The sequence below is a fragment of the Ascaphus truei genome, chromosome 17 (assembly GCF_040206685.1).
Source record: "Ascaphus truei isolate aAscTru1 chromosome 17, aAscTru1.hap1, whole genome shotgun sequence".
NCBI classification, from domain to species: domain Eukaryota; kingdom Metazoa; phylum Chordata; class Amphibia; order Anura; family Ascaphidae; genus Ascaphus; species Ascaphus truei.
In genome coordinates, this window is record NC_134499.1 from 1,915,445 (window position 1) to 1,927,953 (window position 12,509).

The following is a 12,509-nucleotide window of genomic DNA, read 5'->3' on the forward strand; positions in this document are numbered from 1 at the left end:
TGCTGATAGTACCCTATTTTGCTGATGGTACAAAGTCGCAGGGAGTTGTTTATAGAGCACCTACAGTATAGAACAGGTTATGGGAATAATGGTGTGTACTTTTTTAGCACGTATGTTTATCAAGAGCTGTGTGTTAACACTCTTTTGGTATATGTAGGTGGTAGTTGCTAAGGTGACAAAGGAACACTTATATATGATAGAGATGCCTCATGTATATTTTTTATCCCTTATGTACAAGAAAAAACGCTTCTGTGCTGGCTAGTGCAGTCTGTTGCCACACGTTTTTGTCTATCACGCACCGCGCATGCGCTCCTAAATGGGGCCGTTCATAGCCCTCAGCCTGTTGTGTAGACTCCGTCCGCGCATGCGTCAAAACGGGCCTCTATTGATGCTAATCTGCGTGATCCGCGTACAGTACAAGGTAGGTAAATCAATAGATAGGCAGGCTCTGTGTTCTATTGTAATCTTTAGAAATCTATGATTGTATATTAATTTTTATAGGGTTCCCCGTGCATAGACGGGAAAAAAAAAAAAAAAAAATCCCCGCGTTGATCCCGCGATGCTAGGAGTTGCGCACGCAGTAAGTATTCGGCTGGTGTTTATTTTGATCACCCAATCTTGTACGTGTTCTTGTTAGAACGGGGTTTTACGCTGTGTTTTGTAACTTTCCTAGAGATTAGTGTAGAAGATACTATTGGCACTATTGAAGCGCCACTTGCGCATGCGCCCAACAGGGCTTACTCGAATGCTGTTCTGTGTATCCTGTGTGTAGTGTGAGACAGGTACACAAATTGACCAGCGGTGTATTGATATAGCGAACTTTCACATATAGGAGTAGAGGGGTATAAGAGCGAGGCTCCATCCACCATAGCATCCTACGTTAAATCAATTTGTAAGTATGGTTTCTTCGTTTTTATCTTTTGCCCTTTCCCTAATGCGGAGGACCTATCCATTATCCAATTGTCTGTTACATTTAAATCTCCCAAAATAATTTGAGAGTTCTCTTCTATCCCCACTTTTTTTATGATATCTAGAAAAAACTCTTTAGAGTAGACATTGGGGGCATAGATATTACATAACAATTTGGCTGTTCTCTAGGACAACATTAACTAGCAGAAATCTACCCTCAGGATCGAGTGTACTGTTCAATATCTTCAAGTTTACATTTTTCCTAAAGAGGATCGCAGTACCACTTTTCTTACTATTATAGTGAGCTGCAATACACTCTCCAACCCATCCTCTTTTTAATTTAACATGTTCCAGTTTAGATAGATGCGTCTCCTGTAGGAAAATGATATCTGCCTTTAATCGGTTCAGATGTGATAGTATTTTTGCCCTTTAAATGGGGGAATATATCCCTCGCACATTCCATGAGACCAGTTTTACCATAGCATCGTCTGAATTGGGATTAGGTACCTAAATACCCATTCGTAAGAATGATCATTGTGTCCGCCCATCTCTGCCCATTTCCCGTCCATTCTAATAGTACCCTATTAGCCAAGGTTATATTGACCACCCCAATTGCCATCAGAAAGTTTAGAACCATCAACCATAACAAATAAACTCTGAGGCTCAAGCGAACCTCGATAACTTTCTTAACTCGCATTTTAAATAACATAGAAAAATCTAAAAGTCTCTGTACTTGACCTGCTAAGGAAGGCTTCTGCCTCTTTGAAAGTGTCGAAAATCTCCACCCCTTCCTGGGAGAAAAAGCTTTAATTTCACCGGGTATGCCAGGGTTCATCTACGACCTTGCTTGAACAAGTCCAAGCATATTTTGCTGAACTCCTTCCTCTTTCTGGAAAGCTCAGCAGAGAAATCTTGAAAAATGTAGACCGGGGTGTCCTGGATTCGCAACTGTCCGTTTGTCCCGTAGTGGTGGGGGACTTTCTCCTATCCGTGGAGTTGGTGAACTTTGCAATTGTCATCCGCGGCCTTTTCTCCTCTGGGTTCCTTGGAGGCCCGATTCTGTGTATTCTATCCAGCGCAAGCGGAAGACCCCGCAGATCCAGTCCCAATTGTTTAGGAATTTCTTCTGCTATGATGGCAGAAAGCTTGTTCTGCGGGATATTCTCAGGTATTCCCACAAATCTCAGGTTGCATCTTCTAGATCTGTTTTCGAGATCGTCTACCTTTGCTCCCAGCAGTTCTTTGGACTGAGCGAGGTCCCGCACAAGCGATTTTAGTTCTGCTGAGATTCTTCCGCTCTGCTGAGACAGTTGTACTTTGACATCCTCAATAGAGTTTTGTATTTTCTCTAATTTCTGGTTAATCGGGTTGATAGCTTCCCTGATGATTTTGATGAGGTTCCCCTATGTCATGGATTCAAGCTGAACGCCAGATTCCGATGGACTGCTGCTTGAGGCTTCAGCATTCATGTTTGCCGGGTTTTTCTTGTTTACGGTTTTCCAAGTTTGCTGGCTTGAAATGTGCCTTTTTTCATCTCTGAAGACGTTTGCAGGAGGAATTTATCCATGTATCTGTAAATGTCCAATCTTAGAGGAGGCGGTTTAATACATCTTTGGACATATGCACACCTGTGTATACATAGACAACCATCCAAATATACTTGTATATATGTATTTAATCTTCCCCTTCATAATAAATTGACAGGTCACTAATAGCAATTAGATGCAGTATGTTTAATCTTCCGCCTTACTTCAGCATAGTATGCCTTGGTTTCCCCAGGCCTGCACCACTCACATGCATTTACATGCTAGCATTAACATTGACAGTCCTGCACATATTCCTTGTTCATTTCTTCAGGTGTAAGTCCGGTAATTTAAAGCTCATCACCCAAAAGATCCAAATTTGCTTGGAAGCCTTGTTTTGGTGTCACTGGGGGTGTGTGTGGGGGGGTCCCTTACTCCCCAGGGGATAGAGGCTTACCGGTGTACACGTAAAGGGGGGTCTCTCCTCCTGCAGTGCAGTGAGCGGGCCTTCTGGAGATCACTCCTCTCCCCAGCAACACTCACCACTGATTGGGACTCCTGCACGCTCTCCCCTGACAGCGAGCACCGGAGGGGCTTTCCCTGTAGCCGGGCCACCCGATCACCGCGCGCTTGTACTTCCCGCCCTCCGGAGCAGCCGCAGGCGTCCCCGCATTACTCTGGATGCAGGGCAGATCTGTGGATCCGGTGTGCCACCGCAATTGCCGGCTCCCCTTTGGAGCTTTTTTATTTAATTATTTATTTCTCCCCACTTTCCGGGGACTGCTTCGGTGCCGTGCCTTTGCCTCCGGGGGGGGGGCCCGATCTTCTTTGGGCTGCAGTAGAGGGTGCAGAGAGTCTCTCCCCTCAGGAGCTCACCCCCAGTGACCATCTTGCCCGGCCGCCTCCCTGGAAATCCCCAACCTTTTTTTGAACAAATCTATTGTATCTCTCATCACAGTCTCCATGGGTAATGAATTCCACAGTGTAACTGCCCTTACTGTAAAGAACCCTTTCCTTTGTTGCTGATGAAATCTCCCTTCCTCCAACCTTACGGGATGGCCCAGAGTCCTTTGTACTGCCCATGGGATGAATAGTTATTTTGAAAGCTCCCTGTTGTAACGCCTGTATGCCCGCAGACCTGGCCAGTCTCCAGTACTGAGGTGGGTAAGGGTATAACACGCACCCACAGCAGTGAGGGCGTGCCCGGAGTGTGGTAAGATGCATTGCCGGGCCTGGTGAGAAAAGGGTTAACGATATACTTGCTGAGTCCGGGTGCCAGAAGTCAGAGGGTTAATGTCCAAAAGCCGTGGGTCAGGGGCAGGAGAAAGCAGCGTAGTGAGGTCCAAAGCAGAGTCCAGGGGTAGCGAGGTACACATACTCAAACAGAGCCGAGATCAATCCAAGGGTATCCAAACAGGGGCAGTGACAAGATCTGTAACAGATAACAGAGCTTGGCAAAGACACTGCACACAGGAGCCACAGAGAAGCTATGCAGAGCGAGGAACGAGAGGGCAGACTGGGGTTATAAAGGAAGGAGAGCCAAAGGTAGCAAGGGGAGGAGCGGAGGCCTGTCTGGGGGCTCGCAGGGATAGGTCCAGGTGAGCAGGGAGGGAGACAGGGGTGTGATTCATGGCAATCGCCTGCAGCCAATGGGGGGCGGCGCCAGCGGCGCGGAAGGGCTGGTAAGAAGATCGGGTGCACGCGCACTCTGTAAGGCTGCCGTGCGCACGCCCCGGTTGCGCGCGTGCGGATGCGGCGCGCGCCGCGGAGGAACGGCTCGGTGTGGGAGCGGGACAGGTAGGAGGCCGAGGGAGCGGGGAACCGGTGCAGAGAGCCGCCATGGGGCCTGAGGTGACGGGGACCCCCTGAGAGGCACGTGTCCCCCGGTCCGTTACACCTGTACTGTCCTCTAATATATTTATATATAGTTATCATATCCCCTCTTAGACGCCTCTTTTCTAATGTAAATAAATCTAATGTAGCTAGCCTCTCCTCATAAGTTAGATTGTCCATCCCCTTTATTAATTTGGTGGCTCTTCTCTGCACTCTCTCTAGTTCCATAATGTCTTTTCTTAGGATTGGTGCCCAAAATTGTACTCCATATTCAAGGTGTGGTCTTACTAATGCTTTGTAAAGGGGCATAATTATGTTTACTTCCCTTCCATCTATTGCCCGTTTGATGCAAGATAAGATCTTGTTTGCCTTTGCAGCTACTGCATGACATTGGGCACTATTGCTAAGCCTGCTGTCTACAAGCACTCCTAAATCCTTCTCCATCAAGGATTCCCCCAATATATCTCCACTTTAATTTGTAAGTCGCCTTTTTATTCTTGCATCCCAAATGCATAACCTTACATTTATCTGTATTAAACCTCATCTGCCATTTACCTGCCCACGTTTCCAATCTCTCCAAGTCCTTATGGAGAGAAATTACATCCTGCTCTGATTCTATTACCTTACACAATTTAGTATCATCAGCAAAGATGGAGACTTTGCTCTCGATCCCAACCTCAAGGTCATTAATAAACAAGTAAAAAAGCAGGGGTCCCAGAACCGATCCCTGAGGTACTCCACTCACGACTTTAGCCCAACCTGAAAATGTTCCATTTATGACAACCCTGTCGTCTGTCCTTTAACCAGTTTTCAATCTGGGTGCTTGTGTACAATAGTTTTAACTTGGTTACTGCACCAATTGTACTGTGACACAAACAAAGGAACTTGATCCCTTTATTGATTGTTTAAGTTAATTCGACCCTTACAGTTTGCAGAATTATCATTTTTGGTCATAAATCCCCTGTTAGGTCTAAATTTGGAACATTGATCTGGTGTAAGGGTATGTCTTTCTATGTTTGAAACCTCATTAAAGGCCTCTTCCAGATCTTGCTTTTTATATCCACTTTCCAAAAAAAACCGCACTTAGTTCCACAGACTGCTGCACAAAATTATGTGAAGTGGAGCAATTTCTCCGCAGTCTGAGGAATTGTCCTTTGGGGATTCCTTTGATAACAGCCCGGGGGTGGCAGCCGTCCGCCCTGGATTGTGTTCCTGGAATTAATATTCTGGAACACATCCGTTTGTATGGTTTTACTCAAATCAATATACAACAGGAGGTCCAGACAGTCAATGTGGTGAAAATTTAAATGAGTGAAAACTAAATTGTAAGTATTATCATTAAGATTATCCAGTGATTCCCAACCAGGGTTCCGCGCTCCGTGGAGCAGTCCCAGGGGTTCCGCGCTCCGTGGAGCAGTCCCAGGGGTTCCGCGCTCCGTGGAGCAGTCCCAGGGGTTCCGCGCTCCGTGGAGCAGTCCCAGGGGTTCCGCGCTCCGTGGAGCAGTCCCAGGGTTCCGCGCTCCGTGGAGCAGTCCCAGGGGTTCCGCGCTCCGTGGAGCAGTCCCAGGGTTCCGCGCTCCGTGGAGCAGTCCCAGGGGTTCCACGCTCCGTGGAGCAGTCCCAGGGTTCCGCGCTCCGTGGAGCAGTCCCAGGGGTTCCGCGCTCCGTGGAGCAGTCCCAGGGGTTCCGCGCTCCGTGGAGCAGTCCCAGGGGTTCCGCGCTCCGTGGAGCAGTCCCAGGGTTCCGCGCTCCGTGGAGCAGTCCCAGGGTTCCGCTCTCCGTGGAGCAGTCCCAGGGTTACACGCTCCGTGGAGCAGTCCCAGGGTTCCGCGCTCCGTGGAGCAGTCCCAGGGGTTCCGCCTAGCCTGCTGCTAGCGAGCGCATGCGTGTGTACAGTCCTCGCTTCCGCCGACTCCTGCCCGCAACCGCCTCCTGCCCCCAGTCGCATCCTGCACCCCGCCTCTGCCACCTGAGGTAGGCGGGGATTATGGTCCCTGCGCAGCCGCGAAAGAACGAGCGCGCTACCGTGCGTGCTTCTGCAGCCCAAGCGGTTTGTGAGCTTGGCTGCAGTAGATCGTAGACGCATTGTGGTGGCAAGCCGGATGCGTCACGAAGCTGGTTTGCCCTCAAGTGCGCTGACGTCACGCGGCATCCACCTGAAAATAAAAAATGTGTTTTATTTTCAAAACGCGGCTGTGTCAATGTGGCTCTCCGCCTGTCGGCGCGCAGGCATGGGGGTAGGTGCCATAAGAAAATACAGCAAGTGTGCTTGCCGGGTGCACGCACGCAAGCGCGTGCACGCAGCGAGGCCGGCACCATAATCTGGGCCGTAAGCATAAGGGGAGAGAGAGGGAGATGCAGGGGGGGGGGGGGGGGAGGTGATATGAGGGTGATGTGAGATGCAGGGGGGGTGTATGAGGGTGATGTGAGATGCAGGGGGGTGGTATATGAGGGTGATGTGAGATGCAGGGGGGGTATATGAGGGAGATGTGAGATGCAGGGGGGGTATATGAGGGTGATGTGAGATGTAGGGGGGTGATATGAGGGAGATGTGAGATGCAGGGGGGTGATATGAGGGTGATGTGAGATGCAGGGGGGGTATATGAGGGTAATGTGAGATGCAGGGGTGTATATGAGGGTGATGTGAGATGCAGGGGGGGTATATGAGGGTAATGTGAGATGCGGGGGTGTATATGAGGGGGATGTGAGATGCGGGGGTGTATATGAGGGTGATGTGAGATACAGGTGGGGTATATGAGGGTGATGTGAGATACAGGGGGGGTATATGAGGGTGCTGTGAGATACAGGGGGGTATATGAGGGTGATGTGAGATACAGGGGGGGTATATGAGGGTGATGTGAGATACAGGGGGGGTATATGAGGGTGATGTGAGATACAGGGGGGGTATATGAGGGTGATGTGAGATACAGGGGGGTATATGCGGGTGATGTGAGATACAGGGGGGGTATATGAGGGTGCTGTGAGATACAGGGGGGGTATATGAGGGTGCTGTGAGATACAGGGGGGGTATATGAGGGTGATGTGAGATACAGGGGGGTATATGAGGGTGATGTGAGATTGTAAGGAATCGGAGAACACGTCCTTTGCGATGTGTTCCCTCCTTACCTGTCTCTGCACAGACCTCTGCTCTGGCACCAGCGTGTGTGCGCACCCCAGCTCTGCTTACAGAGCACGCACAGCTCTTCTAGCGCTGCCACAGAGCTTAGCTCCGCCCCTCGGATGCGCCACGCTTCTCTCGCTCACGGCGCGCTCACGTGACGTCGTGCACCACTCCCCAGCTGCGAGGCAACTAATCTTATGCCACTTGTCTCCTGCAGCCTATCGCGGCTCCCTCTGGGGCTGCGCCTCCGCTCCGCCTCCTGTCCTATTGGCGAACGCCAGCTATTTATGCCCTGCTCATGCTCAGAGTCATTGCTGAGCATAACTTGTTGTAGCCTTGTGCTCCTGCGTCTGTTGTGCCTTGCTCTTGTCGCGCTCTCTCTTGCAGTTTTTGGATTCTACGTGTACCGACCCAGCTTGACTACTGAACCCCCTCTGGATATCGACCCTGGCTTACCCTCGAATACGTGTATCTCTCCAACCCAGACAACGTCTCTACAGACTTCTACGATTCTGATATCTCCAACCCCAGACCACGGCTTAACGGACTTCCACTATTCTGACCTCTCCATCCCAAGACCTTGGCAAGTATCTGGACTAACACGCTCTCTCCAAACAAGACCCTTTTACGTTGACAATCCGCCTGCCAGGCACGCTTCCGCTGCTGTGGGTGCGTGGTTCTACACTTCCCCACCTCAGTACCAGGGTCCTGTCTTGCTCGTGGGTAGCGCAAATGTTACAGTATGCTCAGCTCAACGAACATGGTCCTCCCTGAGGGGCGCCAAGCCCTGTCTTCTATCTCTGAGCATTTCCAATACAATCAGATTGCTTCCCTGACTCATAAGTCTGGCAACAGTTTCTCTACATCAATTCCAATCCAGAATTTATAGGCCTGCTACTCTGTCTGTTCCTTCCCCTGAAGCTTCTCTCTCTCTTGAGCCACGTCTCCCCACTCCCAATCGCTATGCAGGAGATCCCCATGGAAGCCGAGGTTTCCTCAACCAATGTGACATACAGTTCGAGTTAACCCCCTTCCCGCTTCCCTTCTGATAGATCTAGGGTGGCGTATATTATCGCTCTATTAACCGGAGACGCCTTGGCGTGGGCATCCCACATCTGGGAACAGAGACGTGAGCTTATCCAAGATTTCCCACGCTTCAAGAAAGAATTTAAGCAGGTCTTCGAAACCCCTGGCCGTAAGATTACTGCTGCCTCTTCATTGTTTCACATTTCACAGGGTCACAGATCGGTTGCAAGATACGCTCTTGAATTTCGGACCATTGCTGCGCAGACGGGCTGGAATGATGAGGCCTTATCAGCAGCCTTCTGGCAGGATCTCTCAGACACATTAAAGAATGAATTGGCTGCTCAGGAAAGATCCATGATGCTTGAGGATCTTATTGCCGTATGTATTAGAGTGGAACAACGCCTTCAGGAAAGGAGGCTTGAACGCCATCACTCACGTTCTCACACTTCGTTTGCTCCTATCTCCAATCTATCTCCTGCCATTCTCCCAGCTCTTGAGGATCCGGAACCTATGCAGTTGGGAAGTCACCAACTTTCCCCTTCAAAGAAACAATGTCGGAGGACTGGGGGATGATGTCTCTACTGCGGACTGTCGGGTCACCTGGTGCTTCACTGTCCCACGAAGCCGGGAAACGCCAACACCTAATGAGGTATGCGGGGGTCTCATTGGGTACCATTTCCTCTTCCCCTTCTACTAAGAAAGGTCTGCCTACGAGGGTCATGCTTTCAATCTTCCTTGAGGGTCCTGGCTTTCTAACTCCTGCCTCTGCCTTCATCGATTCCGGGTCTGGGGGAAATTTTGTGGATCAAGATTTTGCTACTAAACATAAGATTCCTCTGGTCAAGAATTCGGTGCCTGTGGTTCTGTAGGCTATCGACGGACGTCCTCTTCAGCCAGCCTTTATCTCATTGGAAACTCCTACTCTTACTCTCTCCACTATTGACGGTCACAAGGAGGAGATCTCACTGGACGTTATCCACTTACCCTCCGTACAGGAAATTGTGGGCCTCCCTTGGCTCCAACAACTCAACCCGCTTATATACTGGACAGACAAGAAACCTATACAATGGGGTGTTGCTTCTGAAGTTACTCCTGTTCCCCCGGTGCAACTTATCGCTGGTGTAGAGACCAGTGTCCTGCCAAACCCATGCTTCCTGAAGTATATGCAGATTTCATTGACGTCTTTGATAAAGTCTGTTCTGAAATTCTTCCCCCTCACTGTCCTTATGATTGCCCTATCGATCTTCTGCCCCGTGCCATCCTTCCTAAAGGTAGATCTTATCCTTTGTCTCTTCCAGAGACTAAAGCTATGTCTGAGTATAATCAGGAAACTTAAAGAGAGGCTTTATTAGGACTTCTTCCTGTCCAGCTGGGGCTGGGTTCTTTTTTGTTAAGAAGAAAGATGGCTCTCTCCGCCAATGCATAGACTATAGAGGTCTTAACAAAATAAGCAAAACAAGAAACACAAAAGCGCACCAAGATGAGAGATAGATATTGTATTAGCAACAAATAATAAAATTAGTAACTTACATATAAAATTTCTTTAATAATCCCCGATTCTGGTGTCTATCACAGGAGTAGGGCATCACATAGGAAGTATGAAGGGTAATCTCAGTTCTGAGAGATCAGACCCGCGCGCTGGGGCTGTCTCTGTTCACTCTCCTGTCCTCCACGTGTGGTAGCGTGGTGCAGAGTGTAGCACACATGTGCAGGAACCGGGGCCTTCAATAGGTGTCCTTAGGATGCCTGTCCGTTTTTGATAGCATAGAAACGATCGGAAATAAGCAGGAACGGTACACTTGAGTGTGTACTGGTGGTGGGTAGTAAAACCGCCAGCCACAACAGTCTTAACAAAATAACCCTGAAGAACCGTTACCCCTTGCTGCTCATTTCAGAACTGTTTGATCATCTACAAGGTTCTTCCATTTTTTCTAAACTCGATCACCGTGGGGCCTACAATCTCTTACGACAAGGGGACGAATGGAAGACGGCCTTCAATACGAGAGACGGCCATTACGAATATTTGGTCATGCCTTTTGGGCTCTGTTATGCCCCAGCTGTCTTTCAAGAATTCGTGAATGATATTTTTCAGGATGTCCTCAACACTTTTGTAATTGTCTACCTCAATGATATTCTTATTTTTTCTAAATCTCTATCCGAACATATCCAGCACACCAAATTATTTCTCTCCCATCTTCGCGAGAACCAAGATGGAGAAAAGTATTTTCCATCAAACTTCCACTTCCTTCTTAGGCTACATGATCTCTGACAAGGGCTTCTCCATGGATCCCGATAAACTCAAGGCAGTTGTAGATTGGGCCCAACCCACTTCTCTCAAGGCGATTCTGCGGTTCCTTGGCTTCGCCAATTATTATCGTAAATGTATTCGTAATTTTTCCGCCACAGTGGCTCCCATCACCGCTCTGACTAAGAAAGATGCGGATACTTCTTCCTGGTCTCCTGAAGCATGCCAGGACTTTGAAACTCTCAAAAAGGCATTCGTCTCCACTCCCATCTTACGTCATCCGGACCCTAAACTTCCTTTCACTTTGGAAGTAGACGCCTCGGATATTGGAGCTTGAGCCGTACTCTCACAGAGACAGTTTCCCCAGGATAAGCTACACCCCTGTGGGTTTTTCTCAAAGAAATTCTCTCCCATGGAGCAAAACTACGATGTTGGCAACAGAGAACTCTTGGCCATCAATCTTGCTGTGCAAGAGTGGAGACACCTCCTGGAGGGCACTGAAAACCCGATTTCAATCCAAACGGACCATAAAAATCTCTTATACATCGTCGTCTCGGTTCCTGCCAGGCTTGCTAGGCGCTGTTCTTTTCCAGATTCAACTACATCATTTCCTACATTCCTGGTACCAAGAATCTAAAGGCCGACACCTTATCCCGTCAATTCGTCAGTGAAGACAAATACGAAGACATTCCTGAGACCATCTTACCCGCCAAATATGTCATCTCGGCTAACTCTTTCGACGTACTGGACAAGATCCTGGAGACTCAGACGCTCATTCCCGAGGGTATAGCGGTGCCGGAGGGCTGCTTGTATGCTGCACCTCAAATTCAGCAGAAGATCCTTGAGTGGGGTCACTCCTCTAAGTCTGCCGCGCACCCTGGTACAAAGAGAACCTCCTATCTAATCAGACTCACCTTTTGGTGGCCCAATATGCTTAAGGATATCAAAGAATTCATCAGCTCATGTTCCACCTGTGCCCGCAATAAGCCGTCTGGTCTGCTTCGCCCCTTACCCATACCTGACCGACCGTGGACCCACCTCTCAATGGACTTTATTGTCGAGCTTCCTGTCTCTGGTGGGATGAATACTATTCTCTTATTGTTGATAGGTTTTCCAAACAGGCCCATTTCATTCCCCTCAAGGGTCTTCCAAATTCTGCCACTCTAGCAGAAATTTATATCAAAGAAATATTTCGTATTCACGGAGTTCCACTCTCTATTGTATCCGACCGGGGATCACAGTTTGTCTCGAAGTTTTGGCGGGCCTTTGCTCAAAGGTTGGATATCACTCTTCTTTTTTCTTCTGGGTACCATCCCCAGACCAACGGACAGACCGAAAGAACAAACCAGTCATTAGAGCAATATCTGCGATGCTTTATCTCTGAGGCACAGGATAACTGGGTGGAACTACTCCCATGGGCCGAATTTGCCCATAACTCCCTCAGAAACGAGTCCACCCAAGAATCACCCTTTTTTTTTTTTATAAATTATGGGTTCCATCCAGCTCGTCTTCCTATTTCTTCCAATCCTTCCGGAGTCCCAGCAGCAGATTCCAGAGTAAACGTGCTCCAAAATTCTTGGAAGAAGATCCAAAAGACTCTACAGGAAGCAGTACTCAGAAAAAAGACACAGGCGGATCGCCATCGCCGTAAGGCACCCAAGTTTAGGCCAGGAGACAAAGTGTGACTTTCATCCAAGAACATAAGATTGAAGACAACTACACTGAAACTGGCTCCAAGATTCCTGGGTCCATTTATCATTCTCGAACAGGTCAATCCCGTGGCTTACCGCTTGCAACTGCCTCAGTCTATGAGAATCTTGGCAGTCTTCCACGTCTCATTGTTAAAACCTGT

At 48.9% G+C, this 12,509-nt stretch overlaps 1 protein-coding gene across 1 annotated transcript; it reads left to right on the forward strand.

Moving 5' to 3' along the window:
• The first annotated feature begins 10,622 nt into the window (after window positions 1–10,622).
• LOC142468437 (uncharacterized) lies at window positions 10,623–10,994 on the forward strand. The gene has a single exon (XM_075575046.1). It carries the CDS (start codon window positions 10,623–10,625, stop codon window positions 10,992–10,994), a length of 372 nt encoding a protein of 123 aa, XP_075431161.1.
• Window positions 10,995–12,509: the final 1,515 nt, after the last annotated feature.